The following is a 27,709-nucleotide window of genomic DNA, read 5'->3' as shown; positions in this document are numbered from 1 at the left end:
ATATTTGTGTTGGACAGGTTACCATAACATTGTGTCTAGCACACAACATGTAGTTGTGCAACAAGTATTTGTTTATGATTGTAATTTTTGCTCTTTTGTCATCTTTATGTGGTGATCTCAAATATAATCATACATATATTAAAAACAGTACATGTCTAGCACCTGCATATTCACTTATTTTAGCACTTAATAAATTCCACTGAAATATACCTATTACGTATTTTATTGCGCTTTGAAATTGACCAAAGACATGACACACTACACCCAGGAAGCACTGGAATAACCATTTATCACACTCTCAGACCATTTCGAATTTATAACATATGCGAATTTCACATAGCCCTAATCATGAGATTACATTTAAGTGAGGTGATATCAGAAGGGTTTTTTATTACAAACCAAATATTGGGCAAATCCATTTACAAACACTTGATAAACCGCATTTAACTTAATGTGTGACAATTGGTGTAAACAAACATTGGGCGTAAGGCCTGAAATGTATATTGCAGTAAACTCACATAAAGAAATGTCGTACCCTCTCTGGGCATACATTTAAGTGGAGTGATTTCCAAAGACGACTGTGTAATAGTCGGAATGCAGATCTGCTCCAATAAATTATGGATTTTGTTACTGTCCCCCTTTAAATTTGAATATGTAAGTAATGTTGCAAAAATTTTGTAGACTGGACTTGATCTCTTCATTTGAATTCCATAATTTTTGATATTATACTTTCTAAATTCTTTCATACGTATGTAAATGCAGAATTTCAATTTGGTTGCAGGGAAAGGTGTTACAAGAACAGTTGTGTTAATTTTTGAATTTTTCACACTCATAAACCCCCCGCCCCCCTTTCCCCTCTTCTCTTTGTCCACCACTATAGTCTGTCATAAACTCAAATCAGCGTGTCCCTACCCTGCTGACTTAGCTATGTCAGGAGGCACTTCTACGTGCTGCTTCACAATGTAGTATCGGCCCTGACACGATGCATGCTTTGAATCTGTGGCAATGCCATGTACATTTTTAGATAAATGCGTTAAGACATAAGGCGTACAAAAGACAATAGCTTCTTCCAAAACACAATGTTATAGAGTAAATAATATTAACATAGAAAGAGAAATTAGGATTCTACTACAGACATTGAACCGAATGCCTGTTCATGTGAATGCATGTTCTTATACTGCTGTTTGTAAAACAAACCCCATATAGTGCAGTCCATCTGTAGAATTTAATGCTTGTTCTTACTTTGTATTTCTAGTAAAAGGTAGAAGTTTTCTTTGAAGGGCTGTGTTGAAGTGTAACTATTTTTTGCAACGCAAAGAGCATTTAAAAAGTAACAAGAAATTTATAATTTCTTGTGTTGTATTAGTCCGATTCACACTTCTTTTTTTGTCACTGTCTTCATAAACATCTCTGAAAAGTATCTGTACAATATTACACATATTGGATATTTATTAAATTGTCAGCTGTCAAATAGGTTACATGTGTTACGGTAGTATCAACGATTATTTGATTTGTATCTGAATAAAGCAGAAAATCTGTTTTAAATTTTGTTATAAGAATGGAAGAAACTTTATAAAATTTTTATAAATGTTAAATATTGCTTTTGGTGAGACTGCTATGAGTAAAACAAGGGCATAGAAGTAGTATAAACATTTCAAAGCCAGCCTTAAAGGACAGTGGCTTTACAAGCATGGATCAGATTAAAAATGCATAGTTAAGAGAGCTATAAACTATCCCAAAGAAACATTTCCAAAAGCATTTCAGGAATTGGAAAAAAACACTGGCATAAGTGTATAGTATGCAATGGGGAACATTTTGAAGAGGTTAACATTGCTGTTGATTAACAAATAAAGTTCTTACTGAAAAATAAAAATTAATATGTGAACACATCTCGTGTCAAGCTTTTTACATAGAAGTCCAGAATCGGTGTACATGTTTCGAGGTAAATTTCAGCACTGTGTAGGATAGCTATTGTGTACATGTTCTAAGCAATATTTCTTAAAATCAGGTGAATTGTAACCAAGATTGACATTTCGTGATAGAATACATTCAGATGTTGCTGTTCCATAAGCATAAAAGGTTTTATGTGATTTAATCACACTGTTTTAGTGGAAAATTAAAAATTTTACCACGAAGTTCTTAAATTATTGTTGATTTTGTACAACTAGTGATAAAGGTACTTATTGCTTTGGGCAACATTTGAATGCATCTATATTCGAAAACTGTTTAACACATTTCTACAAAAACAAATTTTATAGTGCATGAACACTGTCAGGTTAGAAAGCATACACAACATATTTTTAAGAAATTGTACACTGCCTATTATTTACATACTTCGTATTGTAGAGGTTGTCATCAACAGTGTCACTGTCATTATCGTTGTAGTCGTCATCACTTTCTAAATTAATAATTATGGCGTCTAGTACGTCTTCAATTCCCACACTTAACCCAATACTCTCAAGTTTCTCTCTGTGGAGGCAGAGGCAGTGTGCACCCCAGGCATCTTGAGTTATCGTTTCAAAACCTGTAACAATTGGGACAAGTGTTGTGTATGCTTTTTTTCAGTTACTGCAAACAGAAAATTGCTACAGACCCTCTTTCACCAACTGCAGTAACTTTGTCATGCAAATATCTCCAAGAATATTTCTTCCTCTGATAAATTTTTCGAGTTTGCCCACACCAGTTCCTTTGTATTTAAGTCGCAGTTGTATGGTGGAAGTCGTAGCTCAGTGTGTCCATGAGCTTCATGTAATTTTTTAATTTCAAATACTTTGTCTTTCAGCTTATGTTGTGTAATTAAATCAAATAATATTGTTTTTCTCATTGACAAATAATCTTCCACCTGATTTTTTAATAACCACTCAATCATTTTTCTTTTATTCAAGGACCTAGTTGGAGCTTTGTTATGCTTCTTGTTGTGATAAGAATCATTGTCCATAAAAGTAACGCAGTCTGGTGGCAGATTCGGAATTACTTTAGTTGATATACAATTTGAAAAAAATTGGGAGTTCATTTGCCCATGGCAGTCTCCCATTTCACATCCCTCTATAAATTAACTGTGCGTTGGGTAAAAAACCATCTTTTGATCCAATATTGACCACAATAGTCCTATTGCTTCCACTAACATTGTTCATAATGCAACCAATGCCAGGACCCTGCCAACATTTTCTATAAACAATGTTGTTGTCCACCGAAGTTTCATCAGTATAAAAGAAGTTTCTGTCTTGCTCCCTTAATTTCCTTGCTGGTCAATTATATCACTTCTCTTTACCAGAATCTTTCGTTTACTTACAGATCTTTTCACGTAAATCTCCCATTTCACGCAGTGTTTTGTGTAAAGCGTCACACACACACACACACACAAAAAGAAAGATGATGAGACTTACCAAACAAAAGCGCTGGCAGGTCGATAGACACACAAACAAACACAAATATACACACAAAATTCAAGCTTTCGCAACAAACTGTTGCCTCATCAGGAAAGAGGGAAGGAGAGGGAAAGACGAAAGGATGTGGGTTTTAAGGGAGAGGGTAAGGAGTCATTCCAATCCCGGGAGCGGAAAGACTTACCTTAGGGGGAAAAAAGGACAGGTATACACTCGCACACACACACATATCCATCCACACATACAGACACAAGCAGACATATTTGTCTGCTTGTGTCTATGTCTGCTTGTGTCTGTATGTGTGGATGGATATGTGTGTGTGTGCGAGTGTATACCTGTCCTTTTTTCCCCCTAAGGTAAGTCTTTCCGCTCCCGGGATTGGAATGACTCCTTACCCTCTCCCTTAAAACCCACATCCTTTCGTCTTTCCCTCTCCTTCCCTCTTTCCTGATGAGGCAACAGTTTGTTGCGAAAGCTTGAATTTTGTGTGTATATTTGTGTTTGTTTGTGTGTCTATCGACCTGCCAGCGCTTTTGTTTGGTAAGTCTCATCATCTTTCTTTTTAGATATATTTTTTCCACGTGGAATGTTTCCCTCTGTTTTATATATATATATAATTATTTATTTCCCCCCCCCCCCCACACACACACACACAGCCATAAATAATTTCCATAATGGCGGCACTGTTTTTTGATTTAGAATGTGCAAATAATAACGAGCAAAGGTTAGTAGAGATTCATGCATCTGTGAAAACATGTATGCATGAAGCATACAACAATTACCATCATCATACCTTAGTAAAGTATCTCCAAAGAACCAGAGAGAATTCTGATCCCATGTAAAATCATGAAGTGGGTCTAATGCTTCCATCCAGCCACCCATTGATCAGTCTGGTGTGGCAGTCAAAAATAGAAAAAGGAAAGCCGAAGTTTTAAATTTTGCATTTAAGAAATCGATCAAACATACCATCGTTTGACAATTGAGCAGACTCCCTTATGGACGACGCAGTCCTTGGCATAGAGAAACAAAAGTTGAAGACAAATGAGTCACCAAGTCTGGATATAAACCGAATTCAGGTTTACGAAGAGCATTCTACATCATTGGCTCATCACTTAGCTTGAATTAATCACTATCTCTCGCTCAGTGCAAAGTCCCAAACAACTGGAAGAAACTGCAGGCTATAAGGAGAGTGAAAGTATGGACGCGCAGAACTGCATGCCAATATCCCTAAAATCTGTTTGCTGCAGGATTCTTGTAAATATTATCAGTTCGAACATAATAAATTTCTGTGAGACCAAGAAGCTTATGGCCACAAACCAACACACTTTGCATCACTCTAACAAAACTCAGCTTGCCCTTTTCTCACGATACACTGCGAACCATGGATGAAGGGCAACAGGCAGATTCCATATTTCTAGATTTCCTAAAAGTGTTAGCACATTACTCTATTGTGGACTGTTAACAAAGGTAAGAGCTTATGGAATAGGTTCCCAGATATGTGAGTGGCTTGAAGGCTACTTAAATAGTAGAACCAAGTACATTGTCCTTGATGGTGAGTGTCCATCAGAGACAGTGGTATCATCAGGAGTGCCCCCATGAAGTGTGATAGGACCACTATTGTTTTCTATATACATAAATGGGGTGTGGCAGACAGGATGGGCAGCTGTGTACAGTTGTCTGTTGATGATGCTGTGGTGTATGGGAAGTTGAATGACTTTAGAAGGATACAAAATGATTTAAACAAAATTGTTAGTTGGTGTAAAGAATTTCAGCTAGCTCTAAATATAGAAGAAGGAAAGTTATGTGGATGAGTAGGGTAAACAAACTCATAATGTTCACATATAGATTTACTGGTGCCCTGTGTGGTATAGTCATGTCCTTTAAATATCTGGGCATAGTTTTGCGAAGTGGTAAGAAATGGAATGAGCATTTGAGGATTTTGGTAGGGAAGGGGAATGATTAACTTCAGTTTATTGGGAGAATTGAGGGCAAGTGCAGGTCGTCTGTAAAGGAGACTTCATATAGCACTCTAATGCGACCTATTCTTGATTACTGCTTGTGTGTTTGGGACCCATATCAGGCCTGTTTAAAGGAAGACATTAAAGCAGTTCAGAGGTGAGCTACTAGATTTGTTACCGGTAGCGTCAGACAACATGCAGGGGTTACAGCGATACTTCAGGAAGTCAGATGTGAATCCATGGAGTCTAGGTGAAGTTCTTTTGCGAGGACCACTGTTGAGTAAATTTAGGGAACCAGCATTTCAAGCTCACTTAGAACAATTCTAGTGCCACCAACATACATTTTGTGTAAGGACCACGATGATAAGATATTACAAACTGGGCCTGCACGGAAGCATATACGAGGGCTATCCACAAAGTACATTATGTTTTAGAATTAAAAATAAATAAAGTATTGGAAATTTTTTTTATTATATACAGATGAAAGCCACACTTAACTACTACTTATCTACATAGTTGACATTTAAATTAAGGCACTTATCGTAGCGATGGACGAGCTTGGAAATTCCTTCGTCGTAAAATTCGGCCACCTGCGCCTTCAACCATGTGGCGACTGTCTTTTGGGACAGAAAAGGTGTGATTTTTGTGGATTTCCTGGAAAGAGGCACTACAATAAACTCTCAAAGGTATTGCCAAACTCTGCACAACCTCAGAAGAGCAATAGAAGACAAGAGCAGGGGAAAGTTGGGCTCAAAGATCTTGCTGATTCACGACAACGCCCAGGCCCACACGGCAAATGCCACTCGTGAAGTTCTCGAATCTTTTAAGTGGGAGTTGTTTTCTCATCCGCCGTACAGTCCCGACCTGGCACCGAGCGACTTCCACTTATTCCCAGCAATGAAGAAGTGGTTGGCTATGCAGCATTTTGATAACGACGCACAGCATCAAGAAGAGGTAACCACGTGGTTGAAGGCGCAGGCGGCCGAATTTTACGACGAAGGAATTTCCAAGCTCGTCCATCGCTACGATAAGTGCCTTAATTTAAATGGCAACTATGTAGAAAAGTAGTATTTAAGTGTGGCTTTCATCTGTATATAATAAAAAAATTTCCAATACTTTATTTATTTTTAATTCCAAAACGTAATGTACTTTGTGGATAGCCCTCGTAGATAGTCATTTTTTCCTCATCGTATTTGTGAGTTGAACAGCTAAGGCAATGACCAGTAGTGATACGGGATATCCTCTGCCACGCACCGAACGCTGGTTTGTAGACTATGTATGTAGATCTAAATGTAGAGCTGAGTATTTTCCAGAGACTTACGGATTTTAAATTCTTTTTCCCATGCCATAATGGCTTTATTGAGGGGGAGATTGAAGATGAAAGGTGACAGTCTATCTCTTTGGTGAATAGCAAATAGTTCTGATATATGGTATCTCACATTAGCTTTAATTTGGACTCTGTTAATGTTTGTTTGATGAGGCTTAATGTCTTTGGTCTAGGCCCTGCTCGCCTTCTTAAGTATATGAAAGTGTAAATGATTGGGCTGTTTTGGATTGTTACTAGATTGAAGATTTGTTTTGCACATGAGCATCCTGATAGAAACCCCACTTTATATTTGCTGTTCTTATGTTCAAGCTGTGTTTGTGTTCCTTGGAGTAAGTATGATGAGAATATCTTGTATGTTACTTGAAGGAGAGAGACAGAGAGACCCCTCTGTAGTTATTTACATCTCTCCTGACACCTTTCTCTTAGAGCAGGTGGACAAATGAGCACTTATAAAATTCTGGCTGTTCTTCTGTTTGTCAATTATCTATGATGATTTATGTACATTCTTAAGAGTGTGTTTGTGCCTGTGAGCTTCAATGCTGTTCCCCCATACAAGTGGCCTGTTGTTCTTAAGCCTAACGATATGTTTGAAGTGATATGTTTGAAGTTATCGCCTTTGGTGGGTTAATGAGAGCTGGCATTGTATTTGTGTATAGTAGTCTCCCTGGGAAATGTTGGAGGTTGTTCTATGCAGTTGAGAAGTTCAGAGAAGTATCGTACTAGCTCTCTCAGTTGTCATGATTAGTCAGAGCAAATCTACTATTCTTTTTACTGAAGCATATGTTCTGTAAAGTGTATCCACAGATCTTTCCACTGAATGTCTTGTAAAAGTCATATGTGTTGTTTTCTCTGTAGTTCTTTTCAATTGAGTCCAGTTTTTTCTTTCACGTGTATCCTCTTTTGTCTGATTAAATTTGCCACCTGCTTTCTGATCTTGACAAAGTGTTATTTAGTCTCAGGTTATTGATTACTGTTACATTTTGTAGAAGGCCTTCTTTCATTCTTAGGGAACTTCCTCACATTTTGAATCCCAGCAAGGATGTTTTATGTTCTTTTTCCCATGAGATTACCTTTGTGGCTTGCTGTTTATCCTTGGTTTGGAGCTGTTCCCAAGTGATTGTGGTTTCTTTCTCTCATTTGTCTTTTATATTAGTTTCTTGGATTCTTTTTGTGTCAAATTTCCAAAGGTTTGATCTCTTGCAGTGTGTTCTTTTGGGGATAAACATTATTCTGACATGCACAAGGTAGTGATCCAAGTTGATGTTTGCACCTCTGCGGACTTGCATGTTGTGAACTTCTTTTTGTGAATGATATGTAATGGCTACATGATCAATCTGATATTCTTATTTGCACACTGCACACCCATTGTCTTGTTTGATTGAGCTGACTATATTATTATTTATGACAAGAGCCATACCCAAGAGAACTGTGGCATTTCTTCTGACTTGCTTGTCTGTTTTACTCTTGAAGATATGGTAGTCACCTTAATCTGTAGTGTTCTCATCTGTGAAGCATGTTTCTAAAGAGCTACTATCTGTGTCCTTTGTTGATACAGTTCTGATATGAGGTTGTGTATTTTGCCTGACTGAAGTAGAGTGTTGATATTGAAGGATCCAGTGTACATAGCTTTCTTTGCTGGTAGATTCTTTGCTGGTAGATTGCCAGATAACTGTGATTTTCTCTGTGATTGTGATAAGCCAGAATCTGAATGTCTGTTTGCTGTTCATTGTCAGGTGGTTCCCTTACCACCTGGATTGAAGTTGTTTTTGTTCTTACAGATCATGGTTGCTTATAATCAAGATTTTGTTTAGTATTTCTGATGGGGGGGTTTAGGATCAGGGACTGTACGTGTGTTTTGTTGATGTTTTATCCTCTTCCAATAATTCTGCTGTACAGAGATCCATTCTCTTTGTCTTCATTACTGTCAAGGTCTTCAGTGTTACCCTTACAGGGTGCTATCACCTGGGCCTGTGCAAGATAGTTACTCATCCTCCTCCCTCCTTCCCTACTAATTGCTTGATGAGGCCTCAGGGTAGGGACTTGTATATCAGAGTTTTTAAGCTGTATTTATTTACATTTGAAGTTTAAATTGGTACATGTACTATCTCAAAGTATGCCCTACCACTTCCTTGTTTAGTTTTACCTTTGTGACACTGCACTATTAGTCTATAGGTATAACCAGTCCATACATAGTAGAGTCATAACCAGCGACCATTCAGTTTTATCTTTTACACGAGAATGCTTATATTGTTACAGGTTTTATTGATTTGCTTCCTGCTTACCAAATTATTCACATCATATGCATTCATGTATTTAGAAAATGTGATATTACAAACATAAAATTTCAGCATGCTGTGCTCAAAAAGCAAATCAGATTGCTTGTAATTACGGCAAGCTACTAGTTATCTCTTACTTGTTACAGTTAAATACTTACTAGTTTGTAACGTGGCATTACCATATTTGTATGTATTTCAAATACCTTATGGCTGCATACTGGTAGCTGGTTCATACTGGAACTCTTCCCATTCGACATTGAAAGCAGTGCCATTATACAGAGATTTTGGTAATACTCGTTCCCTTGTTATCAAATGTAGCAAAATAGCAGAGGTAGAGTCAATTTATTATGATACTGATCTGATATAATTGGGGGGTGGGGGGGTTGAATTCCTGCTTGATTGAATTAAAACCTCTTAAGTTCCTGAGTGTCCTGAATCCCAACTTGGTCTTGCCTATAAAATATTAATGCCACAACCACTTAATATCTGGTTAATAAAAATAAAATAATTCTCGACTCATCAGGTGCTGGCTTCTAGCTAAATTACTTTTCCAGTTATAGGTTACAAGAATTTTGCCGAAAATCAATCCAGCTTAAGAAACATGTGACTAATAACTCTGTATTTTGTATTTTAATGGTTCCTTAGACGATATACAAAGATGGAGACTTCAACTCTGTAATAATTATGATTGGGGGATAAAACTGCCCATCAGCAACACAAACTCTTCCATTGCTCAAAAGTAGTCCCTGCTATAGTACCAGATGTGCACCAGCATCCAAGGAAACTGATTAGAACACTTCCCACATTAACTAGCAGATACCAATCTGAATACATGAGGCTCTGCATATGCAATCTACTTTGTATCAGTAATAAATCAAGATCTTTCAGAACAAAATATTTCTTCTATACATCACTATTATTCATATTTGAGTTGCTCCTGATGAAACGAGCAGTTTGTGATCACTAAAGGTGTCCGCAGCCTAAACTTATTTCCTTCTAGAGGATCCCTAAATTTCCAAAGTAGTTGAATTTTGTTCATTTACCACATCATAAATTAACTGAATATACCAATCACTTGAACAGCTTTAAATTTATAATCACATGTTCTTCCATGACCTGATGTGATGTCTTCCCTATTACGACTTTAAGTAACACTATAAAATCGACTCACCCACCCGATACTCAAATATCCAATATGCTTGGGACCAAAATCTGTACATAAGTGCCACAAGCCCTTACTAAAAACTTAGGAACCATTAAAGGTCGACAAATGAACTGTGTTATTAGTACTTTTTAACAGTGGTTAAATTGTAGCCAATGGCTGTTGGAGAATCGTTTACTTGCCTACTTCGTTGCTGCAGTTGTCCCTTTACCACTGTAGAGCTTCTGCACTGCTGACTACAATTAGCATCGGCATCTTACAACTTCTCCCCCCTTTTCTTATATCTACAACACATTTTATACAAAAGATTTGCATAAAAAAACAGAAATGTGTAAATAAATGATAATATTTATATGTCATTAGCCACTTACTGTTGATTTATAACCAAGGTTTTGTGACTATTTCCTTGTAACAGCAACCACTCAACTTTGGCATGTCATGTACAACAGTTACAGTGATGAATTCTTTGCTGGATGACTTTGGCTCCGACTCTAAAACTGGTGGTGGTTTTCAAACCAGATGTAGTTCCTTCCAAGTGGTTGCAGTCTCTCGTATGGTTTACTGTTCAATACATGTGAGACTGGCTTTTTCTTTTAATATATAACTATATAGAACATGCAGTCTCCTTATGCTACTTGCATAAGCTATCACTTTGTAAATGGAAGTTCAGAGTTATGAAAGTGTACCAATTTGTTTTCTTCTGTCTGATTGAATTATTTACATTGTCAAACAGGAGAGCGAGAGTTCAGCAGTTATCGTTTCGTCAAAGACCGCTTGAGAATGCAGTTGGAAGCTGGAGGTGGCACTGTGCTGGAGTCCTTGGATGATGTTCCTGAGGACCGCTTACGTGATACTATTCTTATTGCTAATCGACCTTGCCTAACTGCAAAGTATATATGTTGCCTAGCCAAAGCAGTGAAGATTATTAATCATGAATTTGTCATCCAAAGAACAAAGGTAATGACTGGAAGCATACCAAAATTTTGCCTCTTTTATGTAGTAAATGTGTGTACTTTCATTACAGATACTCATAAGAATGTAGAAGCTTTTGTGTGAATACTTTTTCTGTGTGTGGTAGCCTTTTAGTCATATCTTCTGGTTCACTAAGATTTATGAAAATTGCACTGAGAAACAATAACCCTAACTACACTGAAATTAGACAAAGTGTTGAACATTATATTAGCAATCAGTGATGCTCTATCAATGCTGTTTATCCTGTAGAAAGAATAGGTATCACCAAAATTTTTTGCAACTGATTTTTTTTTTTACCAAACACATTGCTGTTAATTGTTCCCATAACAATATATATTTTGTTTTGTGATCCGTAGTGTGTAGTACTAGCAATTTTAACTTAACTTAATATTCATGAAACTTACAAGTAAATGATGCAGTATTAGCACTTCTTTTTATGTCACCTATGTCCATTTATTTGTAACCAATGTATTAATACAGTTATGCGAACAACTATTTCTTTTATTTTTCTTGTAGAGCACTGGAGATGTATAAAAACTTGTTTGGTTGAAAACAAAAATAAATTTTAGTTCTCAAAGATGAATTTATTCTTATCTAAGAGATTATCAGCATTGAAATAACGACTGAGCAGGGATACCAATATTTCATCATTTGATATTTTGGCAGAAAATCTTTCAGCCATTGTGCTGGTCACTGATTCCTGAGTGTAATTTAATGCCTCTTTAAATCTTTTGACACAATGGCTCCCCTCTCCACCCATTCTGTAAAAGTGTGAGAGGTAGACTATGACCCAGCACCATACGTAAAAGTAGGAATTGATGCCATCTCAACACGATGATAATGATAGTGATGATAGTAATCTCCAGTGAAACGTTGCCCTTTGCAATGAGCTCACTTGAATGGATACCTGAGAATTTATATTAGTTCAACTCATCAAGAAAGACAGTGGGGTCAGATAAGTAACTATGTCCTAGCCAAATGTCCAAAAATGTATGGAATGTTCACTTATTTGGAAAAACTTCAAGAATAACAATAAGCAATTAAGATTTCTGAGTGATGATGTATGCATAGGCCAAGGAGAGGCATGTCATGAAAATGTGCATCATCATGTGAGTTCAAGTGAGAAATTGTGCTACAACAGTGATGCATGTGTGGAACTGGGATAAATAACTGTTGAACAGTGGGTACTGGGTGAAGGATGCAACGACAGCAAAAGGTGTCACTCATCTTGTCTGCTGTACATTCTAGACCATGCAGCAGCAGTCATTGTTGGTTTGGTGACGGACCACTGGAGCAAGTGTAAACATTTGTGTGTCAGTGGTTCATTGTCTGCTTCACACTGAACTGGCAGCACTGCCTGCTGTTGTGTTGGCTTCCAGTACCTTGAAATCAGGAATGCCTCAAACTGCAGTGAGCAAATAAACACTGATGCCAGGGTGAGGGACTACAGATAGCATTTTCTGATTCTACATCTACATCTACATCTACATCTACATCTACATCTATACTCCGCGAGCCACCTTACGGTGTGTGGCGGAGGGTACTTATTGTACCACTATCTGATCCCCCCTTCCCTGTTCCATTCACGAATTGTGCGTGGGAAGAACGACTGCTTGTAAGTCTCCGTATTTGCTCTAATTTCTCGGATCTTTTCGTTGTGATCATTACGCGAGATATATGTGGGCGGTAGTAATATGTTGCCCATCTCTTCCCGGAATGTGCTCTCTCGTAATTTCGATAATAAACCTCTCCGTATTGCGTAACGCCTTTCTTGAAGTGTCCGCCACTGGAGCTTGTTCAGCATCTCCGTAACGCTCTCGCGCTGACTAAATGTCCCCATGACGAATCGCGCTGCTTTTCGCTGGATCATGTCTATCTCTTCTATTAATCCAACCTGGTAAGGGTCCCATACTGATGAGCAATACTCAAGAATCGGACGAACAAGCGTTTTGTAAGCTACTTCTTTCGTCAATGAGTCACATTTTCTTAGAATTCTTCCTATGAATCTCAACCTGGCGCCTGCTTTTCCCACTATTTGTTTTATGTGATCATTCCACTTCAGATCGCTCCGGATAGTAACTCCTAAGTATTTTACGGTCGTTACCGCTTCCAATGATTTACCACCTATGGCATAATCGTACTGGAATGGATTTCTGCCCCTATGTATGCGCATTATATTACATTTATCTACGTTTAGGGAAAGCTGCCAGCTGTCGCACCATTCATTAATCCTCTGCAGGTCTTCCTGGAGTACGTACGAGTCTTCTGATGTTGCTACTTTCTTGTAGACAACCGTGTCATCTGCAAATAGCCTCACGGAGCTACCGATGTTGTCAACTAAGTCATTTATGTATATTGTAAACAATAAAGGTCCTATCACGCTTCCTTGCGGTACTCCCGAAATTACCTCTATATCTGCAGATTTTGAACCGTTAAGAATGACATGTTGTGTTCTTTCTTCTAGGAAATCCTGAATCCAATCACAAACCTGGTCCGATATTCCGTAAGCTCGTATTTTTTTCACTAAACGTAAGTGCGGAACCGTATCAAATGCCTTCCTGAAGTCCAGGAATACGGCATCAATCTGCTCGCCAGTGTCTACGGCACTGTGAATTTCTTGGACAAATAGGGCAAGCTGAGTTTCACATGATCTCTGTTTGCGGAATCCATGTTGGTTATGATGAAGGAGATTTGTATTATCTAAGAACGTCATAATACGAGAACATAAAACATGTTCCATTATTCTACAACAGATTGACGTAAGCGAAATAGGCCTATAATTATTCGCATCTGATTTATGCCCCTTCTTGAAAATGGGAACGACCTGCGCTTTCTTCCAGTCGCTAGGTACTTTACGTTCTTCCAGAGATCTACGATAAATTGCTGATAGAAAGGGGGCAAGTTCTTTAGCATAATCACTGTAGAATCTTACGGGTATCTCGTCTGGTCCGGATGCTTTTCCGCTACTAAGTGATAGCAGTTGTTTTTCAATTCCGATATCGTTTATTTCAATATTTTCCATTTTGGCGTCCGTGCGACGGCTGAAGTCAGGGACCGTGTTACGATTTTCCGCAGTGAAACAGTTTCGGAACACTGAATTCAGTATTTCTGCCTTTCTTCGGTCGTCCTCTGTTTCGGTGCCATCGTGGTCAACGAGTGACTGAATAGGGGATTTAGATCCGCTTACCGATTTTACATATGACCAAAACTTTTTAGGGTTCTTGTTTAGATTGTTTGCCAATGTTTTATGTTCGAATTCGTTGAATGCTTCTCTCATTGCTCTCCTTACGCTCTTTTTCGCTTCATTCAGCTTTTCCTTATCAGCTATGATTCGACTACTCTTAAACCTATGATGAAGCTTTCTTTGTTTCCGTAGTACCTTTCTTACATGATTGTTATACCACAGTGGATCTTTCCCCTCGCTTAGGACCTTAGTCGGTACGAACTTATCTAAGGCGTACTGGACGATGTTTCTGAATTTTTTCCATTTTTGTTCCACATCCTCTTCCTCAGAAATGAACGTTTGATGGTGGTCACTCAGATATTCTGCGATTTGTGCCCTATCACTCTTGTTAAGCAAATATATTTTCCTTCCTTTCTTGGCATTTCTTATTACACTTGTAGTCATTGATGCAACCACTGACTTATGATCACTGATACCCTCTTCTACATTCACGGAGTCGAAAAGTTCCGGTCTGTTTGTTGCTATGAGGTCTAAAACATTAGCTTCACGAGTTGGTTCTCTAACTATCTGCTCGAAGTAATTCTCGGACAAGGCAGTCAGGATAATGTCACAAGAGTCTCTGTCCCTGGCTCCAGTTCTGATTGTGTGACTATCCCATTCTATACCTGGTAGATTGAAGTCTCCCCCTATTACAATAGTATGATCACGAAACTTCTTCACGACGTTCTGCAGGTTCTCTCTGAGGCGCTCAACTACTACGGTTGCTGATGCAGGTGGTCTATAGAAGCATCCGACTATCATATCTGACCCACCTTTGATACTTAGCTTAACCCAGATTATTTCACATTCGCATTCGCTAATAACTTCACTGGATATTATTGAATTCTTTACTGCTATAAATACTCCTCCACCATTGGCGTTTATCCTATCCTTGCGGTATATATTCCATTCTGTGTCTAGGATTTCGTTACTGTTCACTTCCGGTTTTAACCAACTTTCCGTTCCTAATACTATATGCGCACTATTTCCTTCAATAAGCGATACTAATTCAGGAACCTTGCCCTGTATACTCCTGCAGTTTACCAATATTACGTTAACTTTTCCTGTTTTTGGTCTCTGAGGACGGACGTTCTTTATCAACGATGCTGATGTTCTCTCAGGTAAGCCGTCAGGTATTTTATCATTTCGCCCAAGGGGGGGTCCCTCTAACCTAAAAAACCCCCATGTGCACGCCACACGTACTCTGCTACCCTAGTAGCTGCTTCCGGTGTGTAGTGCACGCCTGACCTGTCTAGGGGGGCCCTACAGTTCTCCACCCAATAACGGAGGTCGATGAATTTGCAACCATTATAGTCGCAGAGTCGTCTGAGCCTCTGGTTTAGACCCTCCACACGGCTCCAAACCAGAGGACCGCGATCGACTCTGGGCACTATGCTGCAGATATTAAGCTCAGCTTGCACTCCGCGTGCGATGCTGGTTGTCTTCACCAAATCGGCCAGCCGCCGGAAGGAACCAAGGATGGCCTCAGAACCCAAGCGGCAGGCGTCATTCGTTCCGACATGTGCTACTATCTGCAGCCGGTCACACCCAGTGCGTTCAATAGCTGCCGGAAGGGCCTCCTCCACATTACGGACGAGACCCCCCGGCAAGCACACCGAGTGCACACTGGCATTCTTCCCCGACCTACCCGCTATTTTCCTGAGGGGCTCCATAACCCGCCTAACGTTGGAGCTCCCTATAACTAATAGGCCCGCCCTCTGTGACTGTCGGGACCTTGCCGGAGAATCGGCCACTGGCCCAACAGGCGAGGCATCCTGTGGTGGCTCGGAAACGATGTCATCACCACTAGGAAGCACCCCGTACCTGTTGGAAAGGGGTAAGGCAGCTGCCACGCGGCCAGATCCCACCTTCGCCTTTCGGCCAGGCACGCGCGAGCCCACCACTGTCCGCCATTCACCCTGGAGTGATGGCTGACCGGTAAGATGCTCACTGCCGGAAGACGCAGCGACATCAGGGGTTCCATGTGATTCCAAGGCCACCGAAGTAGGCATAGGTCTCACCACAGTTGCCCCAACGCCACTACGAGCCGACGCCTGCGCCTCGAGCTCGATGAGCCTAACAGACAAAGCCTCCACCTGCCCCCGAAGAGTGGCCAATTCTCCTTGCGTCCGCTCACAACAACCACAGTCCCTACACATGACTATGTTTACCCTACTCTATACGGTGACAAATTCCCAAGATAATCTTCTTATGAACTACTCTGATAATCAAGAAACACTCACTGAAATACGAGACGCGAAAACTAAGCTAGGTTTTCCCAGAAAAACTATTTAAAAGCTAAGCGCAGCAAATAAGTACAAAATAAATTTCTCTCCTAACGATCAAGAACTGTTAGTTTCTATGCAGAGCAGATAAACACAAATAGAATCCCTTCCTTAGTGGAAGGTCGTAAACAAAATGCAAAATAAACGCTTTATACAAACAGTACTCGCTGCTGCTGGTGCTCTCGCTCTGGCTGTCACAAGACAACTGCTGATTCAAGTGACTAGTGGCTAACGGCCGCGAAACAAACAAAAGACGGTTTTAGGGCGCTTTCTGTTCTAAACGATCAAGAAAACACTAAGAAATCTAACACGAAAACTACGTAAAGTTTTATCAAGAACTGTTAGTTACTATGCAGAGCAGATAAACACTAATAGAATCCCTTCCTTAGTGGAAGGTCGTAAACAAAATGCAAAATAAACGCTTTATACAAACAGTACTCGCTGCTGCTGGTGCTCTCGCTCTGGCTGTCACAAGACAACTGATTAATCAAACTGATTCAGAGAACAGAGATGGACACTTGTTAAATGCTGCCAGAATGGGACAAAATTGAGTGCAACATGTGATCTCATCTCCAAATTATTTATGGTAATCTGTAAGTAACGCAATCACTGCAGGTCTTAAAAAGTTAGGATGAAGACAAATTTATTAGATAGAATTAAAGGAGAAAACTGAACAGTAAGGTGCAAATATACAATATTTTTGCACTGTCATCAATAAGGAAGTCATCTATTGCAATGAGGTGCATAGAAAAATTGAAATACTATGTAGGATGCAAACAAAGGACTCACAGAAAACAAAATTGGTCAGCACTGAATTGAACAATGAAGTTGTGAAATTAATAAGATAAATATAATGAACAAGAATCAACAATGAAATAACAGTAATAAAGTCATGTATGTACTTTGCTATTTCCTATGTACTATTCTGCCCTCTGTTCTTCAACTTACTTTCAAATTTCTCACATTCATTGTTTTTTCTATTATCATACAGCAAGTAACATTATACAAGTCTTAAATTTTGGATTGAATTTGAGAAATGCTAGACTCAAATCTAAATTTCTGCCCTGAGACACAAATCTGTAAATGTGGGTTCTAGAGCTGGCCCAGAATTACTGCATCTCATTCCTCTGTCTCTGGTGAGCTTACAGACACATGGACATAATGTACGTGTGGCATCACTTTTGTCTTGTTCTTGTCAACCTACCTTGTACTATTGTTTCATTATGATTAGTTTCACATTAGAGTAGTACTTGCAATTACAAGTCACTAAAACACTGCCACAAATTCTAAGTTGGTTTGGAGACTGATATTTAGATAGCTTTTTGCACAATATCCTTAAAATGGTAAAAAACCTTTGAATAAACAGTGTTTTTTTATAATGTAAGTCTTTTTCATTTTATAAGACTGTAGTTTCAGTCTCCCAGTTGCAGAAAACTGAGTTATTTGCAATTTCCCTGTAAAATGCATTTAAAGCATGGTAAGATATTCTTGTGTTTCAGGGTGATATGTGTTCACCAAATGCTTATGGCCTACCACTGGGCTGGTCACTTTTAGATGAACGCTATGTAGGAAATGGTATTGATCTTGGTGCAGTTCAGAGGACACGTAAAGGTGGTTCCCGACAGTTATTGAGCCGGAAAAAGCTAGTCTTAGTTCATGAAACTCCACAGTTTCTTGCCTTTTGGCAAAAAGTTCTTAACGATCTAGGGGCCAAGACAACCACTTACTCACCTAATGATGGTAAGTAGATCATAATAAATTTAATGTCATTATGTGAACCAATATTTTTGTAAGTAGAAATCTGCTTTTAGTTTTTGGGATGTCTTTTTGGCATACTGCACTAATTACACTGTTCAACAAGGGTTCTATTTTTGATATTGAAGTGTGTGCTTCTAAACCAGTTTACCTTGGGAAATTCAAATATGTAAACAAAATATCGTTGTCAGGGTTTTCAAAAAAAAAAAAAAAAAAAAAAAGGATGATGTGACTTACCAAACGAAGCGCTGGCAGGTCGATAGACACACAAACTAACACAAACAAACACACAAAATTCAAGCTTTCGCAACAAACTGTTGCCTCATCAGGAAAGAGGGAAGGAGAGGGAAAGACAAAAGGGTGTGGGTTTTAAGGGAGAGGGTAAGGAGTCATTCCAATCCCGGGAGCGGAAAGAGTTACCTTAGGGGGAAAAAAGGACAGGTATACACTCGCACACACACATATCCATCCCCATCCACACATATACAGACACAAGCAGACTGCCAGCGCTTCGTTTGGTAAGTCACAGCATCTTTGTTTTTAGATATATTTTTCCCACATGTAATGTTTTATATATATATATAACAAGTCACTAAAACACTGCCACAAATTCTAAGTTGGTTTGGAGACTGATATTTAGATAGCTTTTTGCACAATATCCTTAAAATGTTAAAAAAACATATGAATAAACAGTGTTTTTTTTAATGTAAGTCTTTTTCATTTTATATATATATATATATATATATATATATATATATATATATATATATATATATATATATATAAATATATATATATATATATATAAAAAGAAAGATGTGAGACTTACCAAACAAAAGCGCTGGCAGGTCGATAGACACACAAACAAACACAAATATACACACAAAATTCAAGCTTTCGCAACAAACTGTTGCCTCATCAGGAAAGAGGGAAGGAGAGGGAAAGACGAAAGGATGTGGGTTTTAAGGGAGAGGGTAAGGAGTCATTCCAATCCCGGGAGCGGAAAGACTTACCTTAGGGGGAAAAAAGGACAGGTATACACTCGCACACACACACATATCCATCCACACATACAGACACAAGCAGACATATTTAAAGACCAACAGAAGGAGGAAATAAGACGACAGAAAAGACTTCGAAATGTAACAGTGACAATAACAAACGTCATTGTTGGGTTCAAATTAATGATATGAATATAACAGAGGGAAACATTCCACGTGGAAAAAATATATCTAAAAAGAAAGATGATGAGACTTACCAAACAAAAGCGCTGGCAGGTCGATAGACACACAAACAAACACAAATATACACACAAAATTCAAGCTTTCGCAACAAACTGTTGCCTCATCAGGAAAGAGGGAAGGAGAGGGAAAGACGAAAGGATGTGGGTTTTAAGGGAGAGGGTAAGGAGTCATTCCAATCCCGGGAGCGGAAAGACTTACCTTAGGGGGAAAAAAGGACAGGTATACACTCGCGCACACACACACATATCCATCCACACATACAGACACAAGCAGACCCTCCCGGCCTGGCACAGAAGCAAATAACCAGAGCCACTTCCTCATCCCATCAAACCCAGAATCCCCCACAGAAGAACCACAAAAGTGCCCCACTTGTGACAGGATACTTTCCGGGACTGGACCAGACTCTGAATGTGGCTCTCCAGCAGGGATACGACTTCCTCAAATCCTGCCCTGAAATGAGATCCATCCTTCATGAAATCCTCCCCACTCCGCCAAGAGTGTCTTTCCGCCGTCCACCTAACCTTCGTAACCTGTTAGTTCATCCCTATGAAATCCCCAAACCACCTTCCCTACCCTCTGGCTCCTATCCTTGTAACCGCCCCCGGTGCAAAACCTGTCCCATGCACCCTCCTACCACCACCTACTCCAGTCCTGTAACCCGGAAGGTGTACACGATCAAAGGCAGAGCCACGTGTGAAAGCACCCACGTGATTTACCAACTGACCTGCCTACACTGTGATGCATTCTATGTGGGAATGACCAGCAACAAACTGTCCATTCGCATGAATGGACACAGGCAGACAGTGTTTGTTGGTAATGAGGATCACCCTGTGGCTAAACATGCCTTGGTGCACAGCCAGCACATCTTGGCACAGTGTTACACCGTCCGGGTTATCTGGATACTTCCCACCAACACCAACCTATCCGAACTCCGGAGATGGGAACTTGCCCTTCAGTATATCCTCTCTTCTCGTTATCCGCCAGGCCTCAATCTCCGCTAATTTCAAGTTGCCGCCACTCATACCTCACCTGTCTCTCAACAAATTCTTTGCCTCTACTCTTCCACCTCGACTGACATCTCTGCCCAAACTCTTTGTCTTTAAATATGTCTGCTTGTGTCTGTATGTGTGGATGGATATGTGTGTGTGTGCGAGTGTATACCTGTCCTTTTTTCCCCCTAAGGTAAGTCTTTCCGCTCCCGGGATTGGAATGACTCCTTACCCTCTCCCTTAAAACCCACATCCTTTCGTCTTTCCCTCTCCTTCCCTCTTTCCTGATGAGGCAACAGTTTGTTGCGAAAGCTTGAATTTTGTGTGTATATTTGTGTTTGTTTGTGTGTCTATCGACCTGCCAGCGCTTTTGTTTGGTAAGTCTCAAGTCTCATCATCTTTCTTTTTAGATATATTTTTTCCACGTGGAATGTTTCCCTCTGTTATATATATATATATATATTCCACGTGGAATGTTTCCCTCTATTATAACCTATCATCATAATATGGAAACGTTCCACGTAGGAAAAATATATCTAAAAACAAAGATGATGTGACTTACCAAATGAATGTGCTGGCAGGTCGACAGACACACAAACAAACACAAACATACACACAAAATTCAAGCTTTCGCAACAAACTGTTGCCTCATCAGGAAAGAGGGAAGGAGAGGGAAAGACGAAAGGATGTGGGTTTTAAGGGAGAGGGTAAGGAGTCATTCCAATCCCGGGAGCGGAAAGACTTACCTTAGGGGGAAAAAAGGACGGGTATACACTCGCGCACACACACACATATCCATCCACACATATACAGACACAAGCAGACATATTTAGAGACAAAGAGTTTGGGCAGAGATGTCAGTCGAGGCAGAAGTGCAGAGGCAAAGATGTTGTTGAATGACAGGTGAGGTGTGAGTGGCAGCAACTTGAAATTAGCGGAGACTGAGGCCTGGTGGATAACGGGAAGAGAGGATATATTGAAGAGCAAGTTCCCATCTCCGGAGTTCGGATAGGTTGGTGTTAGTGGGAAGTATCCAGATAACCCGGACGGTGTAACACTGTGCCAAGATGTGCTGGCCGTGCACCAAGGCATGTTTAGCCACAGGGTGATCCTCATTACCAACAAACACTGTCTGCCTGTGTCCATTCATGCGAATGGACAGTTTGTTGCTGGTCATTCCCACATAGAATGCGTCACAGTGTAGGCAGGTCAGTTGGTAGATCACGTGGGTGCTTTCACACATGGCTCTGCCTTTGATCGTGTACACCTTCCGGGTTGGCGTAGGTGGTGGTGGGAGGGTGCATGGGACAGGTTTTACACCGGGGGGGGGGGGGGGTTTACAAGGGTAGGAGCCAGAGGGTAGGGAAGGTGGTTTGGGGATTTCATAGGGATGAACTAAGAGGTTACGAAGGTTAGGTGGACGGCGGAAAGACACTCTTGGTGGAGTGGGGAGAATTTCATGAAGGATGGATCTCATTTCAGGGCAGGATTTGAGGAAGTCGTATCCCTGCTGGAGAGCCACATTCAGAATCTGATCCAGTCCCGGAAAGTATCCTGTCACAAGTGGGGCACTTTTGTGGTTCTTCTGTGGGAGGTTCTGGGTTTGAGAGGATGAGGAAGTGGCTCTGGTTATTTGTTTCTCTACCAGGTCGGGAGGGTAGTTGCGGGATGCGAAAGCTGTTGTCAGGTTGTTGGTGTAATGCTTCAGGGATTCCGGACTGGAGCAGATTCGTTTGCCACGAAGACCTAGGCTATAGGGAAGGGACCGTTTGATGTGGAATGGGTGGCAGCTGTCGTAATGGAGGTACTGTTGTTTGTTGGTGGGTTTGATGTGGACGGACGTGTGAAGCTGGCCATTGGACAGGTGGAGGTCAACGTCAAGGAAAGTGGCATGGGATTCGGAGTAGGACCAGGTGAATCTGATGGAACCAGTCCTGGGAGCGGAAAGACTTACCTTAGGGGGAAAAAGGGACAGGTATACACTCGCACACACACACATATCCATCCGCACATATACAGACATAAGCGTAATATGAAGTAAGGGGTTGGGAGGAGGGGTTGTGTAGGGATGGACAAGTGTACTGTGTAGGTTCAGTGGACAGCGTAATATCACCGTGGGAGGGGTAGGAAGGACAGCGGTCAGGACATTCTCATTTCAGGGTATGACAAGAGGTAGTCAAAACCCTGACAGAGAATGTAATTCAGTTGCTCCAGTCCTGGGTGGTACTGAGTTACAAGGGGAATGCTCCTCTTCGACCAGATGGTGAGACTTTGGGAGGTGGTGGGAGACTGGAAAGATAAAGCACAAGAGATTTGTTTTTGTACACGTTTGGGAGGACAATTACAGTCTCTGAAGGCCTCACTGAGACCCACAGTATATTTTGATAGAGACTGCTCGTCACTGCAGATGCAATGACCATGGGTGACTAGGCTGTATGGTTGGGACTCCTTGGTATGGACCAGTTGGCAGCTGTCGAAGTGGAGATATTGCTGGTGGTTAATAGGTTGGTGCACTTTGACAGCTGCTAGCCCTCCTTTTCCACTGTCTTCCTGTCTCTGCTACATATCCTACAAAACCACTGAAGATTCTCATTTACTTCCCCAGTTCCCATGCCACTGCAGTAAACCACAGCACTCATCACACCAAAGCCCAGACCTAATGATTCTGTCTTATCAGGAACTTTTCACTCATGGTAAATATAATACTTTAGAAAGAATAAGTAGATTAAATTATTGATAAACAAGAAAACACATTTACAAATGGCCATCATGAAAATCCCATACTGCATGTACACAGAAGAGCCAAAGAAACTGGTACAGCTGCCTGATATCATGCAGAGCCCCTGTGAGCATGCAGAAGTGCTTCGACATGACATGGATTCGACAACAGCATGTTGCAAGGCATCCCAGATATGCTCAACAATGTTCATGTCTGGGGAGATCAGTGGCCAGAAAAGTGTTAAAACTCAGAAGAGTGTTTCTGAAGCCACTCTGTAGCCATTCTGGATGTGTGGTGTGTCAAATTGTCTTGCTGGAAAGGAAGGCAGATTGGTCTGATGAAGAATGTATGAAAAGAATTGAGGAGCTTAACATAGCACATGTAATTATTTCAGAGAAGAACTAGAGCAAATCTGAATGAATATAATGAGAAGTGCAGTGTAGCTAAGAGGGTTTGCAGAAAGAAGGAAAGAGCACTAGAAAAGAAGTAATAAAATACTTGACAGATGGGCAGCATTTTTCCAAGAGTTACTGAATCCAGAAGTAGAAGGATTAGAACAAGACGAACTCGTGGAAATAACTTACGATGGGCCAGAGGTCTTAACACCAGAACCCACACTGGAGGAAGTGATACAAGCCATTAAGACCTTAAAAAATAATAGGGCACCTGGAGAAGATCAGATCCAGGTGAGACTTCTCAAATATGGTGGGAATGCATTGTGGAAAGCAGTACATAAAGTAATAGTGAACATGTGGCAGGGGAAGAGCTTGCCAGTGGAGTGGAAAACGGTTATTATGTGCCCCATACATAAAAAAGGAGATAAATTAAACTGCCAGAATTACCGAGATATATCCTTGCTAAATACTACATGTAAAGTGTTCTCCAAGATCCTAACTAGGCGGCTTAGGAGTCTTACTCCCTATGTGAAAGAGAGAATTGGAGACTATCAGAGTGGCTTTAGAAGAAATAGGTCAACAACTGACCAAATATTCACATTATGCATACTACTAGAAAAATGTTATGAACATCAAATAAACATACATCAGTTTTATATTGATTTTAAACAAGCCTATGGTAACATCTCAAGAGTGACATTGCGGAGTATGAGGGAAGAGACTGGAGTACATAAGAAGCTCATTAAACTTACTAAGATGACCCTCAGTGAAACGAACTGTAAAGTAAAAATACAGGGCTAAATCTCCACAGAAGTGGAAGTGAAGAAGGGACTGAGACAGGGTGACTTCTGTTCAACCTTTGCCTAAAAAAGTCATGTCAGATAGAGGTAAATAGAGAAGAAACCATTTTTAATTGTTCACTGCAGTACCTAGTCTACACTCGCACGAAACACTGCTGTGCTGGCTGATGCCCATCTACAAGTGGAGAGAGGTGCAAGCAAACTTGGCCTGGTAATCAGTGTCAAAAAGATTAAATATATGGCAATGATCAACCAGCGAAACCCACCAAATCTCAGGAGTGCCGATAAGGAGTTGGAAAGTGTGAGAGACTTCAAGTACCTTTGATCAACTATCACAGTGACAAATGACATCAGCAGTGAGGTGAAAGCTAGAATAGCAACAGGCAAAAAATGCTACTTTGCCACATTACCCATGCTTAGGAACTCACTTCTACCACAAAAATCTAAAATCCTCATTTACAAAGCAATTATAAGACCAGTTGTTATGTATGGTGCTGAGACATGGGCATCACTGCAAATGAGAAAAGGATCCTTAGCATTTGTGAGAGAAAGGTTCTGCATAAAATATATGGCCCAATATACAATCAAGAAGGTTGGTGCATCTGTACAAATGCAGAATTAGAACAGCTTTTTGAAGAACTTAATGTTGTCACTACCATTATAATAAGAAGACTGCCATGGGCAGGACATGTTGTCAGAATGGAGGAAGATAGACGCATCAGAAGATTTTTGATGGCAAGGCTGGAGGCAGATAGCGGAAGGGACATCCCAGAAAGAGATGGGTGGACAGAATTGAAGAAGACATGAAAAAGCTAGGTGTCAGAGTATGGAGACAGAAAGCCATGGACCGGAGAGAATGGCAGGATATTGTGATGCAGGTCAAGGCACTTCAAGGGTTGTAGAGCTGAGGAGTAGAAGTAAATATAATATTTTAGAAAGAATAAGTCGATTAAGTTATCGATAAACGAGGAAGCATGTTTAAAAATGGCCATCATGAAAATCCCACACTGCATGTACACTGAAGAGCCAAAGAAACTGGTACAGCATCCTTATACTGAGTAAGGCCCCTGCAGGCATGCAGAAGTACTGCAACACGATGTAACATTGATTTGACTAATGTCTGAAGTAGTGCTGGAGGGAATTGACACCAGGAATCCTGCAAAGCTGTCCATAAATCTGTAAGAGTACAAGGGGCTGGAAATGTCTTTTGAACAGCATGTTGCAAGGCATCCCAGATATGCTCAATAATGTTCGTGTTTGGGGATTTCGGTAGCCAGCGGAAGTGCTTAAACTCAGAAGAGTGTTTCTGGAGCCACTCTGTTGCAGTTTGGGGTGTTGAATTGCTTTGCTGGAATTGCCCAAGGCCGTCGGAATGCACAATGGACATGAATGGAAACAAATGATCAAACAGGATGCTTACGTACGTGTCACCTGTTGGAATTGTATCTAGAGGTGTCAGGGGTCCATATCACTCCAGGTGCACATGCTCTATACCATTACAGAACCTCCACCAGCTTGAACAGTCCCCTGCTGACACGCAGGTCCATGGATTCATGAGGTTGTCTCCATACCCGTACATGTTCACCTGCTTGATAAAATTTGAAATGATACTCGTCCAACCAGGCAACATGTTTCCAGTCATCAACAGTCCAATGTGGGTGTTGCTGGGCCCAGGTGAGGCGTAAAGCTTGGTGTTGTGCAGTCATTGAGGGTAGACAAGTGAGCCTTCAGCTCCAAAAGCCAATATCAATGGTGTTTCATTGAATGATTCACACACTGACACTTGTTGATGGCCCAGCATTGAAATCTGCAGCAGTTTGCAGAAGGGTTGCACTTCTGTCATGTTGAATGATTCTCTTCAGTTGTCGTTGGGCCCATTCTTGCAGAATCTTTTTCCAGCCACAGCAGTGTTGGAGATTTGATGTTTTACAGAATTTTCCTGATATTCACAGTACACTTGTGAAATAGTCATATGGGAAAATCCCCACTTCATCGCGACCTTGGTGATGCTGTGTCCCATTGCTCATGTGCCAACTACAACACCACGTTCAAACTTACTTAAATCTTGATAACCTGCCATTGTAGCAGCAATAACCGATCTAACAACTGTGCCAGACACTTGTTTTCTTATATAGGTCATCGCCAACCACAGTGGAGTATTCTGCCTGTTTATATATCTCTGCATTTGAATATGTATGCCTATACCAGTTTCTTTGCCACTTCAATGTATATTCAAATGACATAGAAATAATAAACAATGTAGCAAAAGACTGATTGGTACTTACCGTAAAGAAGACATGTTAAGTTACAGAGAGGTACAATTAAAAAACACTTACAATTTTTTTTAAATTGTGCCTGTGTTCAACTTAACGTGTTCTTTCTGTAAGTAGCAATCTGTCTTTTCCAACATTGTTGATATTCTTGCCAAGCGTTTTCATTATTTGACAGACAAATATAAATTTTTTTGTCATGATTAAAGCAGAGGAGTTTTATTAATTACAAAGTTTGCATTTGTACTACATGTAATGAATTAATCACTGTGACGAGATTTTAATGATCTGAAGATGATTGCTTGGACGGCCATACCCAGTTATCATTTTATAAACATATAATCAAGACAAATTTTATATTGAAAATTAAGATCGTGTACTAGACAAAATTCACCATGTCGAGTCTTATAAAAAGACACGGACGTATTGTATTACTGGTATGCTATGATGTACAGAACAGCAGCATGGTCACATTGACAACATATGAGTTATCATTTTTATACCTTTCTGGAGTGTGATATCTATGAGGTGTGAGAGAAACTATACCCCGGTGGAGTTGTTGCTAGTCTTGATAGCAGTGCCAAAAAGTTTCAACTGGTAGAGCATTTAACATGTCAGTCACATTCTTTTGAATGTTCTCCAGAGTCTCAAAATGAAGTCCTTTTAAGGTATTTTTCAGTTTCAGTAAAAGAAAAGGGACTTGGTTCAGGTGAATGGGGGGGGGGGGGGGGGGCGCTTTGTAACAACCAGGAATGCCTTTTGAGGTCAAAAATTCCATACTGGAGGTGGCCGTGTGAGATGAGGCATTGTCACGATGTAGCATCCACTTCTCTACAATTTTGGTATGACTTGATTTACCCTTTTCCTGTGTCTTTCAGGGACATCTTCATGGTTGACAGTTTGTCCTCGAGGAACAAATTCTTTATGCACGATACCCCTACTGTCAAA

At 40.3% G+C, this 27,709-nt stretch overlaps 1 protein-coding gene across 3 annotated transcripts in view; it reads left to right on the top strand.

The window, feature by feature from the left end:
- Positions 1-27,709, top strand: part of LOC126259193 (TP53-binding protein 1-like) — a 359,964-nt gene that overhangs the window by 313,761 nt on the left and 18,494 nt on the right. For all 3 annotated transcript variants that reach the window (XM_049955782.1, XM_049955783.1, XM_049955781.1), the window contains 2 exons: positions 10,843-11,066; positions 18,089-18,329. In XM_049955782.1, coding sequence (XP_049811739.1) covers positions 10,843-11,066; positions 18,089-18,329 — 465 coding nt within the window. The remainder of the gene's footprint in view (positions 1-10,842; positions 11,067-18,088; positions 18,330-27,709) is intronic.

This window comes from Schistocerca nitens, chromosome 5 (genome assembly GCF_023898315.1).
Source record: "Schistocerca nitens isolate TAMUIC-IGC-003100 chromosome 5, iqSchNite1.1, whole genome shotgun sequence".
Classification (NCBI taxonomy): domain Eukaryota; kingdom Metazoa; phylum Arthropoda; class Insecta; order Orthoptera; family Acrididae; genus Schistocerca; species Schistocerca nitens.
This window is presented reverse-complemented; position numbering and strand designations above follow the sequence as displayed.